The sequence below is a fragment of the Xiphias gladius genome, chromosome 22 (genome assembly GCF_016859285.1).
Source record: "Xiphias gladius isolate SHS-SW01 ecotype Sanya breed wild chromosome 22, ASM1685928v1, whole genome shotgun sequence".
Taxonomy (NCBI): Eukaryota; Metazoa; Chordata; class Actinopteri; order Istiophoriformes; family Xiphiidae; genus Xiphias; species Xiphias gladius.
The window spans coordinates 22,929,936-22,949,913 of NC_053421.1; the positions used below are offsets into that span (position 1 = coordinate 22,929,936).

Sequence of the window (19,978 nt, forward strand, 5' to 3'; positions counted from 1 at the left end):
TGTTCCTGCTTATTTTTTTTTTTTACTCCTCTTTATGGTGCAAAATGTTGCCCTGAGAGTCTTGGAATATCTCTGCCCTTCCAAATGCCACCGCTGTGCCATGTGACCCCATGTTAAGCAGGCCTTTGGGGTAGTTAACAGTGACATTTACAACAGTTTTTGGCGGGGTTCACTTATATAAAATCGCTATCACCTTCATATATTTTTGAACACATTTTGATAAGGACAACATTTTCTAAGGGACTTTGAAGGTCTTTAGGAAATGACATTTTTGCTGACCTGAAGAAGTGCAGTTTGTCCTATTAGCATTTAACATGCCTTCAAAGAATAAGCTGAGTAAGCAATAGCAATTCAGAGCTGGAAACACTGTAATATACATTATTTTTTATTCATCTTTATATTCTGCAGTGGTAAGGTTTTAAAAATTCACATTATATACAGAATCCTAAAAGCCTAAAGTTTTAATAGGCACTATGCAATTGCTATAAGACATGAAATTGCGTATGTAATTAGTATAGCCGGTACTACTATATTTTTACATCAAAGGCTCTAGGAGCCTATTTTCTCTATTAGCTTCTTACTATCACCATTGGGGGTCCCGTATGAACACACAACTTTCCGTTTAAGTTGAAACAGTTTTCACATGAGAGATTTCTGTATTTGTGCTTTTGTCTTCTCACCATTTTGAGGTGGGGGGGGGCCTCAGGTGGAAAAATGTGATGCTGAGTTTAGAAACATTTGAATCAATATGTGGTTGTCAGATGAGGTTGCCAAACCGTCAGTCAAATCTGATCAAACCACACGCACGCAGTCCTGATGAAGCAGGTCAGCTTCAGCACAGTTTTTCGGTGTTAAACACTGAATCAATAAACAAAGGATGTTTTAATACCTGTTATTACAACTTGATTGTTGCTCATTTTGTCCTGAATATTTAATGTTGCAGTGAAATATGTAACACTTGAGACCAAGTTTTCAGAGGCTTTAAAGTAATAATCCTTAAGATTTTCCTAAAATCAAGCCCTATTTTTTTATAATTGATATTTTTTCAGCAATAGCCATTCAGGGTATGTGAATTCTGTAATATGCACAAGAGATTCACAGGGAATGATGCTTGTATGTAATCTGACATTTCTGTTTATAATTTTATACGAATCATATCCTCACCGTTTATTATTATTATTATTGTTGCTGGTTTTAAGAGCAATGAACAACTTAAAGTGAAGGTAACTTCTAAATTATTCATGTTTTTTCTGACAAATAAAAAATTCAACTTAAAGCACTTTGATACAGGACAAATTTTCACGCTTGTGCAGTTTAACGAGGACAACAAGCTTAATACTGCACTAACAGAAGGTACACAGTCTATTCAACCATTTGGTGTCATCAGCATGACACTATGTTCTCCCCCCATGAATGTTTGAATATATTTTTGAAATTATTTATGGCTAAATTTGTGTTCAAATAAAGTGAAACATATTGTGATGCTGATTGTTTTAACTTTATTGGACCCTTTTAATGTGGAGCCGCTTACAACAAAAGGACGCTGAAGAAGGCGTTCCTTAATTTTAATTATATACCAAATTATTTTCTACTTAAGATTTTGTTATTCAATCCACTCACCTCTTTGTAATTTCCTGTAAGAAAAGAAATCTGCAAGAGCAATTACTGTTAGTAGTATTTATTTTACAGAAGAGTATTGGTGTGAGGTCAACAGCGGCTGACTTCTCATCTAAATGTTCACAAATGTTAGCAAATGTTCCCCATGGAAATCATTAAAATTTCATTTCACCTAAAAATGGAGGCACAGTTGCTTTCCCGCTCTCTATCCTACAACACTGTTAAGATATTAGAGAGATGTATTCTGTACATTATTGAGCAATTTCACAGTCTAATCAGAAGAGTACTGACTTTCAAGTCTCATCGACCTCCAAGAATGAGTGTGATGCCTCCGTCTCATGGCTCCGCTCCAATCCGGGGCTCCTTTTTATCTTGCCAATCACCTGCTGTTTGACAAAACCATTGATTCAACTCTCTTTTGCTGCTGTAATGAGATGCATTTTAAGTGCTACGCTTTTTGATCTCTCAAGACATTTTTATCTCACTGATCCAAGCTCCTGGTCTGAGGATCAGCAGCTTTTTAACATCTAGGCCTTCCATGAGTTCAGCTCAGTATATCTATCGCTCTCTGCAGCTGTGCAATGAAACTTAACTCGCTTTAATGGCACTGAACTCGCTAGAGTATTTAGTGGGAATATTGTTTTCCAGACCTTGAATCATACCTGATTAATTGAGAGAGGTTTTGTGTGAAAGCCAGAACAAAAAATTAGGAATGGGGTGAGCTTGAACTCGAGCTCAACATGCTCAACATTCCCACCTGCTGCGTAGCCCTGTTGTGCTCATGCGTCAATTGACAAGAAGACTGCCGTTTTGGATTGGAAAATTGAGGTATGTCAAGATTATTCCTTGTGATATGTCAAATATATATGTCTAAGATGCAGGTCCACTTTGACTTTGTGGTCGATTGATCAATCAGATGATCACTTATTGATTGATTTTCACTTATCGCAGGGTCCCATGGCTTGCCTTTTTTGCATGTTATTTCACTGTTTTTAGATAGCTAAATTACTAATGTTTGCATATCTGCAAACTTACCCTGCTAAATTAAGAAGCTCTTCAGCTGATAGCCACAGGCAACACATGGCTGTGTGAATGGCTGCTTTTCAAGTCCTCTTATGTGAAGAGTTCTAGCACATTTTGTATGAATTTCATGTCAATGGTTACAGCTGGGCACAACCATAGAATTCTGCGGGGAAATGTTACCTAGCGTTAGCAGCTAAGTAGCAGTTGAGCCACATATCGACAGATCCCCAGTAATGGTAATGGGGAAGAGTTGCGTTTTCAGGTGTAATACCAATAACAAAATAAAATCCCAAATGTGAAGTTTTATGTTTTATCTGAGGTTAGTGACTGTCAATAATTTAATGTGCCTAGAAAGCAACGCTATAGCCAAGACGGTCAGTGTCTGTAAGGAATTTGAAGTCCTGGCTGATACATGTATTCGGTCCGGTGTCTTTTTGTGAAAATTAAATGTTCATTAAATCTCACATGAACAGGTTGATGGGAATATACAGTGGAAACTGCTTATATTGATAACAGTTATGATGATCAACCGCTTATATGGCTCAAAAAGCTTGGGACAGAATCATTCATTTACAGATGCTGTTTAAATAATTCGCTTAGCATAATCAGGTAATTCGCCTACAGTGTTCCTTTCTCAGTGAGTTCTTTCACCCTCCCGTTCCTGCTCTATTAGCATTTTGGGCTTTTACAGTGCGTAATTGTCGTCCCTGCTCTCTCACAGCAGCAGCAGGTATGTTAGGTGAGTGGAGTGTGACCATTCAGACGAGGCTTGGAGCAGGAGAGGGCCATGGCACAGTTTATGTTATTTTATCTTTAAATCAATAAATAGCGAAGCGGTTTCATTACTTTATATTCATATAATAAATATACTAATATCAGTTTGATGGCAATTGGAATGAGAGATAAAGAAGGGTTTTTTTTTTTACTTTGCCAGTCACATCCCTACAAAATATTGGTAATCAAGGATCTAATTGTACTGTAAATAAAAAGCAGTCAAATAATGGAGGCCAGGTTCCAAATAAAGACGAGATAATAGATCGGTGAGCGTGGAGAGCAGTTCAACAAGCCCTGTAAACAAGCAGCAAGCCTTTTCCTCTTGTGCATATTCATCATTTTCAGGCTCATAATGACGGGCTGCTGACGGGAGAGCATTATTGCTTAGAAACCTCAAACATTAGCGCTGCACGCGACGCTGATCTCTGACCACTTTCAAAGCACATCCATACATCCAGCAGCCTCGATATCAGCGTTGCTTTTACAGCCACTTTGTGAGCTCCCAGCAATACCACCCCAATAAACACCCGGTACTGGGTCCATTGTACAGGTGTGTGACTTGGCCTAGTTCCCGGTAATGGGAGAAGTTTGAAAAAGGTGCGCACCAATCATGAGCTCTAAAGTTACACTGTAACTTAATCTTGGTTTCTATGTTTACAAGACTTACACAAAGGAGTTTATCACCACATGTTGTTGGCTGAAATATTAATTGCAAAAGCAGGCAATGAGAGTAATCTGCACAGCACTTTGAAATAGGACTACAGGAGAATTTCCATTTGGTATTTATGTGTAAACGGAATTGATGTGATCATTATAAAACTGATTAGTTGGTATGGGTGGAGAGCCAGTGGCTGGAAATCTATTTTGCTTCCCTGGCTTTTACAGTGTCGTGTCTTTCTCTCACAGATTTCCATCCTCCAACAGTCGCTCTTTGGACTCAGGTCACACTTGATAAGGCAAACCAGTCAAATGTACAAGATTATCTTTTCAACACAGCTAGCTTTATTTTATGAATGTATCACTGGGAATAAAATTAGTCCAGCTATATTGGAAGCAGAGTCACTCTTCAAATAACAATATGGTGGCTTAGCAGCCACTGAACTCTTCTGTCAGGATGAGAGAATTATGTTGTTATTTTTTTCCCCGGCCACAAATATAAGGAAGCTTATAGGTTCATGCTGTGGGTATTAACAGAGGGATTAGCAAGGAGGCTTCTGGGACGCTCAAGTCCGTAAAGCACAAAGCCGCAATCTCTTCATTGTTGAGATATCTACTTGATGTAACACAATTAACTGTTTATTTCAAATACACTGATGTCTTACAGAGGCAAGATGGTGGCGGATTTCACTAGCAACCACTCTTTATGTGTTGCACCTAACCTGTTGAGGCTGGGCACACTCCGGTGTGAGACAACGCTAAGTCTCTTCTGATCTGGACCAAAGCAAATTCACTGAAGGAGCAGCTGAGTGTGTCACTGAGAGATGATGGTCAGATAATCTGTGAAACTGGAGGAATTAACAGTTTGAGGCAGGGATCTGAAAATAGTGTGATATACGCGCAGCTGATTGTTAACAACGTACTGTAATTTCTACAGCCTATAGGACCTCAGATCAGTGGAATGCAACGGTGAGATGAGACTAGCTAAATATTCTTTATAACATGTGGCAGTGCAATTACTCAAGTACTGTTGACGAAAAAGGAAAAGACAAACTCATAAAGGAAATATCCCAGCTAAGAGCTCAGAGTGTATCTTTAACAGGACAGCAGAAGAGTGAAGCAGATGATGAAATACATTGAGGTTCTGTGTTTGTCACTTCAAAAAAGGGATGTATAAGGTGTTGCATATGTTGTCAGTTACCTCTATAGAAACCTTTTTTTTTTTTTAGTTACTTCCTCTTTCTTATTAGATTTTAGGAAGTTGACAGTTTATTTGTATTTGCACCATTTACAGTAAATGAAAAAGGTAATGCGCAGAGTCACGTCTTCTTTATTCCACCACTCAGTCATCTCCAGCGTCCTCCCCAGCTCTTGTCTACTCTGCCCATGTTTGTGCTCTTTCAAAACACAAGCGCTCTGACGCATTGCTCATAACAGCCATGTCAAGTGAATTTCAAAGCGGCCTTACTCACTGAGCAAATTGCAGAGGCAAACAGTGATTGTAAGTTTATTTTTCTGGACAGCATCATGCCAAGGTGGCTCATACTGAGCATCAAGCGGGTTTCTGAAGGCTGACATTAATTTTCATATCCAATATTTTTCAATTAATAAATACTATTAGTTTGTTATTAAATTACAAAAAGGTGATTTGCTGTTTTCCCTACATTTTATTCTTGGTGAAATATTCAGAGACTCCATGGGACCCTAGAAAACTCATTTAAAATCCTCACTAATGTAATTCCTTTATAATTAGCAGCTCCACTAAGCATTATTACTCACCCTCTCTATTTAACCTATGGAATACTTAAGATTAAAAAAAAAAAACTCAGTGAGGCCCATAAATTATATTTTTTTTGGTAAAATAAATTATTAATTTAGTTGAAAACAGTTGAAAAACAAAAGCAAATACTGATGCTTTTGCTGATATTTTGCTGTGGAGGGAGAAATCGCCGTCATTTGGTTTTTGATATTTCGAGCCTGTTACCCTGGCAAACCAATAAATCCTTGTACTCCTCGCTTATATAATGTGTGATTTTATTCCTGCTGCTTCAGTAACCAGACAGACTGCTACTCTTCTTTCTCTGTACTTCTACACTGCACGTCTCAGCCATGTCCTTGTTGTGATTTGTGTGCTTTGTCACAAATATCATCGTGTTGCAACGGCTCTGTCATAGATGATTACATTCCAAGCATCACAAGTTCTGAGAATCACCTCAGGATTGTGAGTGTGCTGCTGCAATTCACAACCTGTTTTCACACAACTTAAACTGTCCAGTGCTGCTGGGAAAATCCCTTATTTCCCTTTTACACACATACCTGCAGCACCTGCCTGGAACCCCCAGCTTTGTCTATTTTGTGCATTTAGAATCACACACAACACCCCTAAAAGAATGAATAAGCTATGTTTATTTCCCCAACCATCAATGGCCCCTGCAGTGGCCTGCTTCTGCTATTACTTCTGCTATTGCTGCTACAAGTGCTTTACAGCATTTTACAATATCTCCGCTAAAAAAAAATGTGCAGCACATTTACTCAACAAGTCCTCCAAAATAAACAAAAAATTTTTTGTGTTTTTTTCCATACCATGACAGCACAACAAGTACCTGGTCTTTCCTAAACTGTTGAAAAATTAATCAGTTTTTTGTTATGAGAACACTACGGTGAAGGTTTGAATAAGTTTAGGCACAAAAGAGACTTGGTTAGGTTTAGGGGAAGATAATGATTTTGTTTAAAATAAGTACTTAATCAAAGTTAGAAAAACATTGTGCTTTTGCATTAAAAAGACTACTTTGTTAAGGTTTGGGGAGCTTTGTTTACATGATTACAATAATTATCACATATTGTTGACACATCCATGCACCCAAACCGTGGATGTATGATAAGAACTGGATACCTGACTTAAAAATGACGCCCCCTCACTTGAATGCAATTTGCTCGCCTGGCACATAAGCCAAGAACATTTTCTAGCTTCCAGGTTTGCTTCCGCGTGCACATGTGCTTCCCCCGCTGGCCTCGCCTGCTCGACCCTTAGACTTTACATTGGGATGACGTGACAAAAATAAAACCTGCTTGGGCTCTGGGTAAGTTTTACCAATATAAAACCTCCATTTATTAAAAATTCCTAATCTAAAGAGTAAAAATAGAGTAAAGTCAAAGAGTGAAATCCTTTGTTGCCTCAGTCATAATTACTACGGATGCTAGAGGGCTTTGTCAGTTGCACATAAACATGCATTGTTTGGAGCATTTGCTGAGACCGATGCTGTCATTCTTCTTGGGAGGACAGTCCCCTGTTACTTTACTTTACCTGTTACTACAATTTATATTTACATGTTATGAATTACATTTAACTACTTTTATGCGAATGACAAAATAAGAAAAGCATTCCGTATTTCCCCACCAGAATTGTATGTCTTGCGGTGTGGATTCAAAACTACAAGTCCTTCACGTTGAGGAACAAAATGTACAGAAAATACAGCTGAACAGTTTAAATTTTACGGAACAGTAACTGAACAATACGAGAAACCCAACTTTGAGTATAGGGGATCTTCAGTATTTCAAAAATCTTGGTTACAGTCCTGCTCCACCTCTTCCTGCTTATAATGATATCAATAATCCTTGCAGTGAAAGCTATTAACTAAATGAAGAAATGTACAATGAGCCAACATTTCCTGATTTATATTAAGCATTCAGCGCTATGTCAGTGGGGACAACTGTAATAGACTAATGTGAAAAATATTATTCCGCCTCTGATATACTTTTAGAAGATAAGAAAAAGTACAATATGTAATGTGAAAGTGCAAAATAGGACCCTGTCTACATTTCTCTTTAGATTTGCTCCTTTGTTTCTTGCCAAGAGGGTGAATTGTCTCTGGCTAATTGCTAAAGCGGGTTGTCCTCCAGTGATGAAATTTCATCAAGCCCGACATGGAAGTTTGTGCTCAAACAGTGACTTAGAAATTCCTTGATGTCATTCTGTATAATCAGCTCTCAAAGAGGAACACTCCAGCTTGCATAATACAATGTCATGGTGTGAAATTTATGTGTGGAATACAAATGTGATGATTTCAGACAGGAGCACAGTGCCTGAAACTCAAACATTTTCTCTTTGGTGGCCTCTCTGGGGTGCAGAAGTATGTAAGAAATTGAAAGAAGGTTTTTAAATGAGATCAATAGCGGGGGCAAGAAGTGACAGACATGGTAAAGGGGAACAATATCTAATAAGGAGTTAGGTCACATGGAAACAAAATACCCAAAACTTACACATGGGAATAAAGCGTTTAAGGACTAAGCTCGAGTGAAAGTGCTTCAGAGTGATTTACATACATTAAGTGACATCAAAAGGACTCTTTGTACACCTCTGAGTCATCATTACTTCAAAAGCCTGTTTCTCTTACTTTGCGAAATTAACAACAACTACTTGTGCTTCATGCTCTACCTGTTCAAGAGAAACCTGAAGCGGCTGTTGAGATATTAACCCGGTTAGTCCGAAAGGGGCCACCGACCTCTTAGGTTTTTCTGCTGCGGTGGGCTGCAGAATACAGAAATATCTCACAATGGGGAGCTTCGAACGTCTTCTATGAATAGCCCTCGTGGTTTTTTATTATTGTGTGCAGTGTTTGGCTATCCACACATCAAGCCTCTGTTTGGACAACCATATAGCTGGCCCTGCTGCCCTCACCACATGTTGCGGAGGGAGGAACCACTGTGACAACAGGTCATCTCTTTTGTCAGATGCCTTTTCCCTCCCTCTCATAATAAAGAGGGTCCTTGGAGAAGCAGTGAGCATGTATAACTAAATGTGATTTAATAACCCTACGATTACACAGGCTTGCAAAGACCGTCTGCACCACTCATACTGCAAAAAGGCCAGTTGTTACCACGGAAACCATGTTTGGCGAGCATGGGTGATAAATTGCAGTAGTATCTCCCTAATAATTTCTATTATCTGCGCTGGAGGTTTAGATTATCATGTAAATAGGGGGACGTGCCAGGTGACAGAAGGTAGGAGCTGACGGCTGGTGAAAGAGGAGATCAAATAAAACAGTTGAGCAATCACCACGTCTATGTCCAAAGAAACACAGCAGAAGAATAAGGTAAGCCGCAGTTAGTTTTTTTCAAAAATATTAAAACAGGAAGCTTGTTGAGGTGTAAAGAAAATGTGTGAACTGACAGCTCACCACTGCAGATAAGGAGGAAGTCCTCAAGTTGCTTAATGTGGTGTCACTTCTTTGGTTTCATCACATTCCTCTGAAGTAAAAAAAATTCCCTCTGCTTTGTCTATAAGAGTTGAGCTTTGGTCACACATGAGCACTTCTAAGAAACGCAGCTCATTACACAAAGGGTAAGAAGATAGCTTCTCTTAAAATAACTCCTTGAAAAAATGTTTTCTTAGTATTTGTTTTAAAGATTGTACGAATTTCCATCCATCTTAATTTTGTATTTCCTTTAAAATGAAGCTGCAGGAATTAGATAAAGATATTGTTTTTGATGACAAAAGTGTTGTGAAGCCATACCAGCTAAATCTCTGAGACACATATTTCCCTGGTGTAGTTAAGTCATTATGTTTATGAGCGTAATCTTTTTCACAACATGTCCAGTATTTGTGCATAGAGTGAGAAGAGGGGAATCATTCTACTGTATTTACAACACGGAGGAAGCAATAAGACAGTATTATGGTTTGTATACAAAACCATGTGCCAGACCAAAACACTGGTTCCTCATTAAGAGACAATTTGGCTACACAAATGCTGAAGCTACGATATGGAGAGAAATCAGGGAGGAATATGAAAAAAAGAACTACAGTTTATCTCTCTTCTTTTGCTGTGGTCTTTCAGCTTGTAGGCTCAAATTTGATGTATAAAAAGTATAGCAGTCCACTCTTAAACCTAGTGTCAAATGGACAATAGGTCGAAATACTGTGCTGTGCAGTGTGGTAATCTCTTTCTATTCTCTCTTATCAGCAGAGCTCATAGCCCTCGAGGAAACGATGACCGTTGGTTTACTGGTGGAGACAGGAAAACTACGCCGACCCCATAAGAAACCTTCATCTCCTGTGGTTCTGACTGCCTGACAGATCAAACCTCCCTGTGCTGAAGTGTACGCCCCCCCCCCTCCCTCCCCAAACCACCCAACCCATCTTCCGGAGTCAAGGACATAATGTGATACGTCGATCCCTGACTGGCTGACTAACTTACACTGGGGCCAACATGCAGGAGTGTCACAGTGGGCTGTGTCTGTCTGTCTACATCATCACCTTTGTGCTGGGCTTCCCGGCCAACAGCCTTGCTTTCTACACTTTCTGCAAGAAAGTGAGGCAAAAACCCACACCGATTGACATCCTGCTCCTCAACCTGACCATCTCTGACCTCCTCTTTCTCCTCTTCCTGCCCTTTAAGATGCAGGAAGTGATGAATAACATGATGTGGGACATGCCCTACGCCCTATGCCCGCTGTCTGGCTTCATCTTCTACATGACCATCTACAACAGCACCTTATTCCTCACTGCGGTCAGCATGGAGCGTTACCTGGGCGTGGCTTTCCCCATCCAGCACTCCTTGAGGCGGCGACCTATGTATGCTGTTGCTGCCAGCATCTTCTTCTGGTTTTTTTCCATTTTCCACCTGAGCATTGTGTTCATCGTGCCCTTTATCCGCTCTGAAATGTCCCAGAATAACACCTCAGGCCAAAATGCCACAAATAGCTCTAGCAATGGTAGCAACGTGTGTTATGAGAACTTCTCGGAGGTTCAGTTGAATGTCCTCCTGCCTGTGCGTCTGGAGCTCTGTCTGGTACTATTCTGCATCCCTTTCCTGATATGCAGTTTCTGCTACATCAACTTCATCAGGATTTTGTCCAAGCTGCAGCACATTGACAGGCGCCGGCGCCTCCGGGCCATTGGCATGGCTTTAGGAACACTGTTGGTGTTCGCTTTATGTTTTGGCCCCTACAACGTCTCACACATTGTGGGTTTTATTACATGGAAAAGTCCCGACTGGAGAGACAAGGCCCTGCTGTGCAGCACCTTTAATGCCTGTCTGGACCCGCTTATTTTCTACTTCTCCTCCTCTGCTGTAAGAGGGACTGTGGGTAGTGTGATAGAAGGGGTTAAACGTCGCTTAAACAGGTGCATGTCCTGTCACATGCTACAGGGATTGTTGGGGGGAAATAACAAGACTGCAAAAGATAAGGAACACACACAAGAGGAGATCAATGCTATCTGAGCTGACTGAAAGGGAGCTCAGGGCAGCTGCCTTCGCTAATTTGTTATTTCTTCATCCCTGGAAGCAGGAAATTAATGCGATGTTTGTGTTTTTGAACGTGAGAAAATTACTTGACATACTGTATACAGACCGGCGTGTCTGTGTTTGACTCTTTGATTAACTTCCTATGTGGAAACGAGACAAGAGAGGACACCTTCTGTCTGTCTGAGCTGGCCACAGCAATTTTTATGCAGTGTGATGTGTAAAGCCACAGGGACAGGCCACTTTGAACTGTCACATTCAAATGAAAAATATTTCTTACACAGCAGCAAGATTTCATAAGATCTCCATTTATGCAGTCAGGTATTGTGCTGCACTGCGGTAGAGACGCCAACAAAATGAATATCTAAGCAACAGCTTTTTTTTGACGTCATCTCCAGGCAAAAAGAGATAAAGGTCTCCTACCAGCCTCAAGCGTGAACGGGGTGTGTCATCTGTTTTTAACAACATGTTCATTATGTGTCAGGTGTTCTGGTAAAAACAGAGACCTTTAGTGCGGGATCTGAAAGAAGATTCAAGCATGTTGAAAATGACAGGGCTTTGTACAATGCTAAAAAAGAACGTATATGCAGCCATTATACAGTTTGTTTTTTATGTGAACAGACAATATATTTGAGAATTTTATACTTTTTCTTACATGATTATGGACATTCTCATGCAGATTCTAGTTTACATAATATTAAATATATGCTATATTTTGTTTAGAAGCATTTTGTCGAACGCCATACATGGCCATGTTTAAACCATATGTGGTACTAAATGGGCATTATTGTGTGAATATATGTATGAGTTCATGTAATATGTCTTAAAGCTATATGACAGGGGTTGTAATTACATAAGACAAAATATAAACACACTATTTTCAAATCTTATAAACAAATATATTTTACATAATCAAATTCATCGACCCTTTTGTTAAGATGTAAGTCAGGTTTTTCTTTTGTGCTTCTTTGTCCATACATGAGTGAGTGTGCATGAGAGAAGAGATGTAAAGACAAACCATGCAAAAACATATCATGTATTGATTCATTTACATAATTTATGACTATTAGATGGTTTTGCATGAGCAGTAGTCCGGTACAAGGTGACTGTGTTTCCTTGTGTTTGTGCATTAAAGAAGACAGATAAGGACTTATTTCTCTTTTGTAAGAGTGAGTGATGAATGTAAATATTGCATGTAAATATCCACTGCATCATACGAACTTAGACATGACCCCCAGATAACCAGTAATGTTGTACACCTTTTTTATATACAGTATAATGACATGTATAAAAGTAGTTGAGAATAAAAAAATAAGGATTAGGTATGAGCAATAGCAAATTTATTGCAATTGACATCACCAATCTGGCTGTACTGCAGATACATCATCTTGCTCTCAATTTAATGGTCATTATTACTAGCAGTATATGGTGCTCTTGGCAGTGTAGGCAGGCCTAAATTTACAATGAACTTCTTTCCAACACGTGAATCAAGATCTCACCCCACACACTGCAAACATAAACAATGCTATCACACAAGCAAGCGTTGGCATTGACTGTAATCCTGTTTTGTGAGGATTAGGCCTGCGCGGAGGTTGAGCTGATCACTGTATCTGTTCGACGGGTGGATCATGCATGAATCATTCATTTTGACACACAGACCGGAGTGAATGACTAAGATGTGCGGGCTACCAGCCACTGACACAATGAGAAAATCCAAAAACACGCTACTCAGCACGTCACAGCGGTAACGGGTTACAGAGATAAATAGCTTTGATGTGAAGAAAGGAATCAGCGATGCATCAATGTTTATATACACATTATATACAAGCAAAACAGAATGCACAGCATGTGGCTTGAAGCTGGGAGACACTTTCAAATATGAGAGAAAGGGGGATACACATATTTTCATAGTGCAGAATTAACTGTTAATTCAGAATTAACTCTCGTTTGCTGTCATGACTCTGGACTTGAATTCTTTGTGATGTTGTTTGTCAAAAGTTGGTTTGCTGAGATGAGCCGCACCGAACATCCAGCGGACCTGTTTTTGTTTTCTCTCCTATTTCATTTTGTGATTCCTGGAAGACAATAAATGGTTGCTGCGTCAGTGTTGACTTTTTGCTAACAATGTGTGATAGGTTACTGGGATAAGGCAATAAGAAAAAACAGCCCAGTGTGAGCGCGTGTGTGTGTGTGTGTGTGTGTGTGTGTGTACGTGATGTGTTTGCCAAAGGCAGAGCAGAATATTGTACTCACATGGCAGACATCATTTTCCCTTCACGCTGAAATGTTTGACTGCTGTCAGGAGCAAGAACACATAAATTAAATATAGGTTTGTTTGTTTTTTAAGAATTTCCTGTAATTCTGGCTAGGAGGTTTATTCAATCACCTTCCAAGAAAAACACAACGGTCATCGCAGAAAGGAAACACATCTTGAGAATATTCAAGTGTACCATCAGCTCGTTAGGGGAGGCATCTGGAAAATGGAGCAAAAAAAAAAAAAGGACAACACTGAAATCAGCAAGGTTGAACTCACTTTGGTTGATGGACAGTCACCCCCTCCCTGGGACGAGAGGTGTTTAAACATTGATTGGAAAAATCATTAATTTGTTCAAGTATGTAATATTGCAGGAAATCTGTTGCCTTGGAATGGTTGATGTCTGACCCACATTAACAGTCAAGTAGGCCAAACACTGAGCAAACACTTGTGGTATATGAGGACCTGTCGTGTCTGAACTCTGTGTCAGTGCAGACTGTGCTATTTATTTAGACTGGAAATGTGGTAGGAGGTTGTTTTGGGGACCCAGTTCATTTTCTGCATAGATAAGGTTAGGTGACTAAGAGTTGGAGCACTTCCGAGGCATGAAAATGTGGGCATGAATCGTCAGTGTGAGATTTGAGCAAGTGAAATATCTGGTTTTTTGATCAAAGATACAAGCCTGTAGATTAATGCAAAATCTGCTCTCTCAATGTTTTCATATTAACAATGGTTCAGATGTCTATGTGTAATGTGAAAGGGGTCATCTGTAGTGACACTCTCCAGAGGCCTTCTTTTTATGCCTGCAGGTTAACGGCACGCCGAGACAAAAGGGTATGCTCTGTAGAAATCTGATAATGCCTTCAGCAGTTCAAATCAGGCTACTTTTACGATTTTGGGTCAAAAAAAGTGCGGATTTTTTTTTTTGTTTTGTTAGTTTTTTTCCCAAATTGCAAGGACCTGTGTTCTAAATTTGCCACAGCAGTGATTCATACCTCTGACAGTCTTCTTCTCTCATTATAAAAAGTTGAAATTGCAAGATTTACAACCGTCAGTCATATCAAACTGACAAAAGATTTCTCAGCAACAAAGTACAAATAATTTAAAGTGATGGGCATAACAACGTTTTTTTCTTATGTTGAGGAACATTTAGAATAGCACTAATAGAAAACTTCCAAATGGGAATTAAACAGGAAAAAAAAAAAATTATTCTACAACCAGTGGCTCCGAATTGATTCTCCTTTTATTTACCCCAAGTGAAGGAGGCAGTCAGAGCAGTGGTCATGGCAGGGTGGTCCTGCACATCACAGGTGAAGGTTATCCCTGTGGCCAAAGACTGTTTCAGTGGGAGAAAAAACACACTGAAGAGGTACACTTCCTGGCTGTGGTTGTCCATCAACTGGAAACACTCCGGCTGCTGCGGCAGCTTGGAGTTCACCAACCAATCGGAGGACAGCAAGGCTCCATCGGCAAGGTGTTGCGACAGATTCATGTGAGGGTTGACGGCAGGAAGGGTGCAATTGGTGACTGACAGGTTATCGATATTGGCTGCTGTGCTCTGGTAGGTCCAGGTGAGGGTGAGCTTGCTGGGGTGGAATCCCCCGGTGAGACAGAGGAGAGCCCACTGACCAGTCTGTGGGTCTGGGGGAATCTGAAGGTAAATTTTGGGAGCAGGGGGTGGCGCTAGTCGTGGAGAAGGGGTAAGGAACAAAGTAGACACATCAGATGAGATTCACATTGTAAAATCTTGCCATTGCAGCACTAAATAATCATATACAGCGAGGGAAAATAGGACAGAAATATGAAAAGGGTAGTGTGGTGGTATTAGTCATAATGCAGCCATCTAAATGAGGAGGAATAAAAAGAAAAGGCTAAAAGATGGCATGGGTAAAAATCCAGTCTGTAAGCCTGCTGCACAAAATCAATGCATCGATAGAACGTTCTGAGACGTGAAAAGAAATTTCATAATGAGAAGCAAAAAACCGTGCATAACATAAGTGACTTCCACTAAATTACTACTCTGAATCAACCTGCTATTAGTATCACTACAACTATTTCTCCTTCCACTTCCATGACTACTGCTACTGCTACTATCTATGATTTCCATTTGCACTGTATATCATTTAAGACAGTTACAAGATACTTAAACTACAACGAATAAAATAAGGTATTAATATAAAATAATTTATACATATATCATATACTTTAAAATAGATATTAAACAGAGTAACTCCTGAATAAAAAAATTAAACAAGAATAAAAAAGGAATGGAGCTTGCAATATCAATTGTTATTTGGTGAAGGCAACAGTGCATCCACAGAAATTCAAAAGGAGGCTTCTCTTCCGCATGGAGGATTTCCACATAATGATTTAGCCATCCCTCCCTGCCTTGTTTTCTGGTGAGTTTCAATTCCCTGGGCAAGATCGATACAAGGCCCTGCGCATGGTGCTGTGGTGATTATTTCTAGCTCTGTCATGAAACTACTCAGGCAAAAAGATGAACTCTGAGGGCATTTCACATGACTCGAATTTTTTCAGACTGGGCCCGGCCGTTCTTTTTATGGTGATGCGTGGTCCACACCGGCGCTTTTACCGAACTGCCCCGCTCTAAACACTGTGGCTGCGGTGCACGAAAGATACAACGGAGATATAGTTACTAGCGTGGCAACATCACCAAAGCACGGCAGCGCTCATGAACTAAAGATATGTTCATTTCTGAAACCACCTATTTGATTCTCACCCAAGACGATCAGCTCAGTGCCGTTTCCCCACTCTGGGTCTTTCTGCAGGACGTTCACCTGGCAGTAATACCACCCAGAATCCTCCAGTGCTACCCCAGTAATCTCCAGGGTGGAGGTTTGATTCTTTTCCACAGCAATCAGCCTGGATGACTTTGGGATGAGCTGTTTTTCCGGCTTCACTTTGAACCACTGAACCCCATACTTGAGGGACCCAACTTTGAAATGACAGGACAGGGTTGCCGTTTCACCTCGCATCACACTGAGAGAGGGAGGATACTGTCTAACCATCAGTCCCTCTGGGGTCGCTGTCAGGGCTAAAGACAGAGACATTAATACAATGTGTCACACAGGGAACTTTTAAAAAGTGCAGAACAGACCTGCAGGTCAACTACAAATGCTTTAAATGTGTGTTTAGTATACCTAGGTGACAGCTGGGAGCAAAGATTGCCAGACAAAGATGATCAGACAGAAAAATCTAACAGCCAGAAGAAAAAAATTGGACTAAATTTAGTCCAGTTTTGCAATGCACATAACACATATTGAATGGCGCCCAATGTGATCAACTTCACCTAATGGCAAGCGTTGTTTTTCTAAAACTCTTTTTTTTTTCAACCAAGTCTCCCTTTTATACTCGAATTTCAACAGCCTTAGAATAGCCGGTTGATTGTAGCGACTGCTTAATATAGCTAAGTGTGATGAAGTGGTTATTAACTGTGATGATGAAATCCTGCAGATAAGATACGCAAAACACTCAGTCGCTCAGAGTTTGAGTGCAGATGACAGAGAAGATCAGCAAACCCAAAAGTGATAGTCCAAAAACCGGTTGCATCTCTCTACCTTCTACTTTTACTTTACTTCATTAAAAGAAGAGCAGAGGCAAGACTTCTTCAATCATCTTTTCATCCTTTGCAGTACTGTTGTACTCACTTACTGTTGTGACTCATTGCAGAAACACTGATTATTGTCACAGGTGGTACATTTTAAGGAGTCACAATGTGAATATATATATTTGGACAAATGTTATTTAATTCCAAAATGTAATATTGAAACATTTGAATTGAATACTCATAGAAATGACGGAGAAGATAGGCTTCACAGATATCATTAAATACTAATAATTGAATTTTGGGTGACAGTTTATACAACGAAAAGATATTTTCTATCATGACTGACTTGTATTCACACTGACCTGAGGCTTGACCTGCCAACAAAAGAAGAAAACACAGGTGAGGCAGTTTTGCCATGCTGCTATTGCTCCACACTTCAAGTTTGAGTGGTGAAATAATTTCTCAGTCTCTCTTAAGTTTGAAGCTTGCTGTCCTTAAAAATCAGATGGTGTCAGCTTTTTTTTTTCTCGTTGCACTCTATAGTTACAGGTTATGGCCCATTAATAGGTCATGCTTCAACAGAAACCTGAATCTCAGAGGCTGTTGGGGTGAAAAAACTACATATGTCAGTGCCTTGGCAAACAAAGAGGCACTCCTTCTGCATGCTGACTGAAACCACAGTGCAACAGTAAACACCCCGCAGCTTTTCTTCACGTTTCAGATTCCCTCCATAGTAGTTCTGAAGCTCTGTTTCAATTACAAGGAATTACTTATTACCCGAGGAATGAATGTAATGTTTTTGCAAAAAGCCTTAGGCCACTTGAAGTTTATATTTACAGACAGTTATCTGAGTGTTACTGAAAAACACAAATAAACCTTGATACAAGTAAAAGTGATGAACATTAAAAAAGAACTCAGAAGTAACACATTCTTTCTTCTTATTTTGCAGCATGTCGCTGAATGTGTTGACATATTCCGAAACTGTTTTATTTTGGCTTCTGGAGTTTTTCTGAGTAATAGCTGCACACATGAATTTCCTTAGTGACCTAATAAGCTACAGTATAACGCATTTAGATGACGGTGGGTGTAGTCATCGTTGTCAAAACAAGAAAACACAAGTTTAAAACTGTGAGTTCAATTTGAGGAAAAAAAAAAAACTAAAACTTGTCACTAAATTGAAAACTACAGAGAATCCACTCTGTAATCCTGTTCTGTTTTTTTCTTATTTTGAGAACGACAGATGTGACCTGACTTGGCCAGGTCAAATCAATAAAGTTATATTTTTTTGCAACAGATAACTATTCCAAATAAGAGAGCGTCACTCAGAAAGTTATATCTACATATCTGGTGAAACGACCCACTTAACACATTTAAAGTACCTGCATGGGCTAACGCAAAGTCAAGTGGTATTGAATCCCTAGGACACCCAAAGTGTCTATACAGAACATGTACTATAAAATATGTAACACTCCTATTTCATATTTCCTTCTTTTTTATGGCGCGATTGAAACTTTTGTTAAAAATATTATGCAGAAACTATTGTTATTTTATACGTTATTTCTCAGAAATTGGAATAGAATACAACTTGACAGTTAAATAAAGTCACCCTAGACATTTTGTTATTAAAATAAATTATTATAATAGATTAGCTCCCCAAAGCCATTATCAGTTTGTTTGATAATTAATGACTAAATATGTGCAGGTGTGTTGAATTTGGAAATGAGCAGACACAGATGTTTGTCAAGTGGAGAGAGTCCTCCTGTGTATAAGGTCTCTAATTTGTAGCTACACCTCAGCTAGAAATTAACACTAAAAACATGACAACAGCCTGTTTTAACCAAAACGGACCCTGATAAACTTGTTAAGAATGACTCATTTGCATAATAATGATTGGTTATGACTACAGAGCAATTCTATTATGAATTTATCACCCACTATTAACATTGATGTCATTTGTAATTTGATATAAGAAATTTATTCTGACAGTGTCTCATCAAACCAAACATTCAGACATTTTAATAGAGAAAAAACAACTGTGAGACAAACCTGCCTACACAACAAAAGCAGAGACTTTTTACTCAGCAGATGGAAAAAGCAAGCTGAAGCAACTCGCCTGACCTCACCTGCTTTCTAACCACAGGGGCCAACAGCGAGTCCCACTTCCAGCAACAAAGCACACAAGGTGAGTTCTGTTAAAAACAAAACTGATTTTTATTTTTTTGTCTCCCTCCATTTGATATCATTTTAAACTCCACTAGATGGATTTTGAAAAAAAAAAAGGAGACACACTCCGAAAAAAAAAAAAAGTCAAAGAAGACAAGTAGCAAGTAAAACAAATAAAAAAGAAGTACAATCATCGCTTCACAACACTGAACATCTGTCAGTGTGGAAGACAAATGTTTTGTTCCTTTCATTGTTTTTTTTTTCTGTCTTGTGTTTTCACATTGATGAGATCTTGACAAATGAAACAAACGCCTGTAATTCCAGGTCTGTGTTATGAAAAAACCAAACATGCCTGCCCTGTGCAGATCAGACAATACAGATGCAAACATACCACTAAATTGCTCGCATGAGAAGCTCCTTGAATTACTCGTGATCTTTGCGGAGCTCGATACATACTTGCACATAGATGCACTGGTACACTAACTCATACACACACACACACACACACTCACACACATACAAGCACACCGTTTATATCAGCGATGGCAGAGTGGGCAAACCTGGAGTACTAAGGGTTGGGAGGGGAGAACTTCTTTACAGGTCATCTCCACACAAACAGAAATGGAGGACAGGAAGAATGAAGGAAACTAAATGTGGGTTGTGTGTGTGTGTGTGTGTGTG

At 39.5% G+C, this 19,978-nt stretch overlaps 2 protein-coding genes across 4 annotated transcripts; one reads left to right on the forward strand and one right to left on the reverse strand.

Annotated features, from left to right (window-relative positions):
* The first annotated feature begins 9,353 nt into the window (after positions 1 to 9,353).
* Positions 9,354 to 12,672, forward strand: LOC120783586 (free fatty acid receptor 2). Of its 2 annotated transcripts, none has more exons than XM_040116649.1 (2): positions 9,354 to 9,412; positions 10,035 to 12,672. In XM_040116649.1, the coding sequence occupies exon 2, from the start codon at positions 10,278 to 10,280 to the stop codon at positions 11,289 to 11,291; it is 1,014 nt and encodes a 337-aa protein (XP_039972583.1). In that variant the 5' UTR covers positions 9,354 to 9,412; positions 10,035 to 10,277; the 3' UTR covers positions 11,292 to 12,672. The 2 variants fall into 2 exon arrangements, with proteins under 2 accessions (XP_039972583.1, XP_039972584.1); XM_040116650.1 differs by having other exon boundaries at positions 9,372 to 9,412; positions 10,032 to 12,672.
* A 318-nt stretch (positions 12,673 to 12,990) lies between these two features.
* LOC120783587 (signal-regulatory protein beta-1-like) lies at positions 12,991 to 17,717 on the reverse strand. Of its 2 annotated transcripts, none has more exons than XM_040116652.1 (6): positions 17,497 to 17,717; positions 16,307 to 16,621; positions 14,818 to 15,249; positions 13,699 to 13,785; positions 13,566 to 13,604; positions 12,991 to 13,387 (listed from the first exon to the last, which is right to left on the reverse strand). In XM_040116652.1, the coding sequence occupies exons 1-5, from the start codon at positions 17,549 to 17,551 to the stop codon at positions 13,576 to 13,578; spliced, it is 918 nt and encodes a 305-aa protein (XP_039972586.1). In that variant the 5' UTR covers positions 17,552 to 17,717; the 3' UTR covers positions 12,991 to 13,387; positions 13,566 to 13,575. The 2 variants fall into 2 exon arrangements, with proteins under 2 accessions (XP_039972586.1, XP_039972585.1); XM_040116651.1 differs by having other exon boundaries at positions 13,566 to 13,607.
* Between the last annotated feature and the right edge of the window lie 2,261 nt (positions 17,718 to 19,978).